The sequence below is a fragment of the Gymnogyps californianus genome, chromosome 2 (genome assembly GCF_018139145.2).
Source record: "Gymnogyps californianus isolate 813 chromosome 2, ASM1813914v2, whole genome shotgun sequence".
NCBI lineage: Eukaryota > Metazoa > Chordata > Aves > Accipitriformes > Cathartidae > Gymnogyps > Gymnogyps californianus.
This window is the reverse complement of record NC_059472.1, coordinates 109144043-109147465: the sequence shown is the minus strand read 5'-3', so window position 1 is coordinate 109147465 and position 3423 is coordinate 109144043. Positions and strand designations below refer to the sequence as shown.

Sequence of the window (3423 nt, the reverse complement as noted above, 5' to 3'; positions counted from 1 at the left end):
GAAGTCCCAAATGGGCTTTGCGGGTGGCCTCAGTGAACTTTCTGGTTGGTCTGTACTTCCCCCAGGGCTTAGCCCTTTCTCCAGAACAGTTTTCAGACTGACACTCTATTCTTCTGCTTCTTTCTCCCAGTATCTCCCCTGCTGCAAAGATGATGTTGCTTGTTCTTTCAGGTCATTCCTCTGAGTTATTTTGAGTTCTCCAGAGAATATTTTGCAGACTGGCCCAGACTCTTCAGTATTCTTCCGAAATTGCACCTGTTCTTCAGGAACCTTTTTTTTGGCTCTTTCCCATTGCACAAGGACTTCCTCCTTAAAGTTCCCTTGCTTTCCAACACACTGCTCCTGAGATCTCTCCAGGGCTTTCTGAACCCTCTCCTGTTCCTCCAGGGCTTTCTTCTGAACTTTCTCTTCCTCACACACGAGCTCTTTCTGAGCTCTCTCAGGTTCTTCTAGTGCCTTTTTTTTCGCTTTCTCCAGTTCTTCCAAGATTTTATTAGCTTTGTTTTGTTCATTCTTAGCCCTCTCCTGCTCCTCTAAGGCTTGTTGCTGTGTTTTTGCAAGTTCTGTCAGGATTTCCTGTGCTGTCTCTTGTTCTCTGACAGCCCTTATTTGAGCTCTCTCCTGCTTCTCCACAGCTTTTCTTTGTGATAGCTGCAGTTCTTCCAGAGTCTTCTGAGCTCTCTTCTGTTCTTCTAATGCAGCCCTCTGAGCTCTTTCTTGCTCTCATAAGGCCTTTCTATGAGCTTTCTTGAGTTCCTCCACAGCATTTTTCTAGGCCATCTCCAATTCTTCCAGGGCCCTTTTCTGAGCTCTTGCTAGTTCCTCTAGGGCTTTTTCAACTCCCTCTTTTTCTTCCAGGGGTTTCTTCTGAGCTCTCTCACATTCTTCCTTGGCTTCCTTCTGTTTTTTTATCAGTCCTACCAAAGCCTGCTGTTGAACTTTCTCCAGTTCCTGCAGTGTCTTCAACTGGTTTCTCTCTTCTTCTTCCAACAACTTCTTCTGTGCATTCTGCTGTTGCTCCAGAACTTTCCATGGGGCTTCCTCCTCTTCCTCAAGCCCCATCTGTTGAGTTTTAAACTGCTCTTCTAACTCCTTCTGCAAAGCAATCAACTGTTGCTCAAGTTCCAGGTACCACACTGCCTCCTGCAATGCTTTTTGTTCCAGACTCTCCTGTTGCTCTGTCATCTCCTGTGGTGTGTTCTCCTGCTCAGCTAACATCTTCTGCTTGACTTGTATCTGTTCTTTCTTCATGGCATCTTCCCAAGATTTGTCCTTCCTGAGAGCTGTCTTGTTCCTCCAGGGCTGCTTTCTTAACTCTTTCCATATCTTTGGGGGCTTTGTTAGTTCTTAATCCTGCCTCCTTTGGTTCCTTCTTCATCCTCTCTGCTACATCCACAAAGTCATCTTCCCTTTGCTTTCTTCCGTGGACTCTTCTCTGAACTTTTGTTAGCATGGAATTGGTGTCTTCATTATAACCCAGTTGGCAGGCCAGTTCAAGGTCTCTGGCAGCCTTGTGCCAGCAACCCAGGAGCTGGAATGCCTTCCCTCACCACTGGTAGGGCTGTGGAGAGCCAGGGTTGATTTTTATTGCTTTGTCACAGTCCCTAATGGCAGCTATTGGTTTCAGCAACCTCCGGTAGACACTGGCTCAGCTTACATATAAGACTGCAAGTTGTGGGTTGAACCTGATGGCGCCAGTGAACAACTCAACAGTTTTGTGAAATTCACTGTCTCTCAGTGCATGAAAGGCTTCCCTTTCCTTTTCAATGGTCTGTTTCATCATCTTGTTAGCTATCTTCAGGTTGTTGTCTCCTATTTTCTGAAGATCTTCTTCAGCCTCTTCAGCCAATCCTTCCATTTTCAGTATTGAGTTCACTGTCCTCAGTCTTTGATTCTCCACTGGGCTTTTCCTCCCCCTCAGCTCTACATGGACCTTCCATGTAAAACTTACTCTCTTCTACTGGATATTGGTTTTGCTCTTCAGATTCCCTACAACAGCCCTTATCAGGTTCCTGGGAGGTCCAAAGGTGAACCTGTTCATGCTCCTGGGCATTCTGAAGCTGTGGTTTTTCCTTTTCTTGAAAAGTCAGAAGCTGATGCCTCTCCTCTTCTGCCATAGATTTCCACACCCTTGGCAATGCATCCAATGATCGCTTTGTGTTTTGTTTCTCATCATTTTTTTGGCGCCTGGCAATTTTCTGGACTCCTTTGTGAACCTCCTTCAACATGTTATTGGTATCTTCATCATAATCCAGCTGGCAGGCCAGTGCAAGGTCCTTGGCAGTCTGTTGCCAGTGACCCAGGAGCCAAAATGCTTTCCCTCTCCACTTGTATGGCTGTGCAGAATTCGGGTCAATTTTTATGGCTTTGTCACAGTCTCTGATGGCAGCATTTGGCTTTTGCAATGGTACAAATACACTGGCTTGGTTGACATACAAAGTAAGTACTAAAGCATGGGTTCAGTTTGATGGCATCAGTGAAGAGCTGAACAGCTTTTTCAAATTCACCTCTTCCCACTGCATCAAAAGGCACCTTTTTCTTTTCATCAGCCTGCTTCATCGTACCACTGGTTACCTCCAAATTCTCATCTCCCATCTTGGGGGGTTCATCCTCTTCTGGCTCAATCTCTCCTTCGTTGTCTGTCTCCAACTCACTCTCATCCTTCCCCAGCTCTTCACTGGACTCTTCCTCCCTCTCAAACTTTGTCTCAGCCTCAGAATCTAATTTACAAACCAAGGAAACGTTACAGGCAGCCTCTTTTAAATGCCCCAAAAGCTAGAGGCTTTTCCTCAGAATTTATAGGCCTGTGCTGAACTGGGATTGAGTTTAATAGCTCTGTCACAGTCACTAATGGCCATAGTTGGCTCTTGCAGCTGCAAAAAGACACTGGCTCTGTTAATGTGTGAGCTGGCAAGGTGTGGATGTAGCTTGATGACACTGGACAGCATATCAACTGCTTTCTGATTTTCACCTTTAGCTAGGAAATCAAAGACCTCTCTCGTTTTTTCAATAGTCTGCTTCATCACCTCCTCCGATAGCCCTAAATTTTGTCCCTCTTTTTTTTGTGGATTATCTGTTTGTGGATCAGTTGTCTTCTCTCTAGCACTTTCCAAACCATGCTCGCCCTCATCTTCTAGAAACTTTCCTGCTGCTGTAACTTGCTCCTTTGCATCTGTTTTGCCTGAAGCAAATGGTACGTAATTTTCTGTACTTTCTATGGATTTCCAGAGAAAGCGATGATCCTCAGAATTTAGAAAAGATGGGTCTGATTTTGCCAGTATTTTCCTTGAAGGCATGGTGCTCAGATCGCAAAAGGATGATATCAAACAGAATTTGTTGTCGCTGAAAGCAGAAGAAGAAAGATAAGATGAAAAACAGCTTACCTGAGAGCTCTATTAAGTTAGGGCCAGGTATACGTGGCAT

General features: G+C 45.1%; 1 protein-coding gene across 1 annotated transcript; it reads right to left on the bottom strand.

Annotated features, from left to right (window-relative positions):
• Positions 1-1841: 1841 nt before the first annotated feature.
• LOC127012670 (putative protein FAM10A4) lies at positions 1842-3423 on the bottom strand. Its single transcript, XM_050890903.1, is given in 3 exon segments — positions 1842-2444; positions 2446-2720; positions 3384-3423. Coding segments are annotated over 3 exon segments (918 nt in total).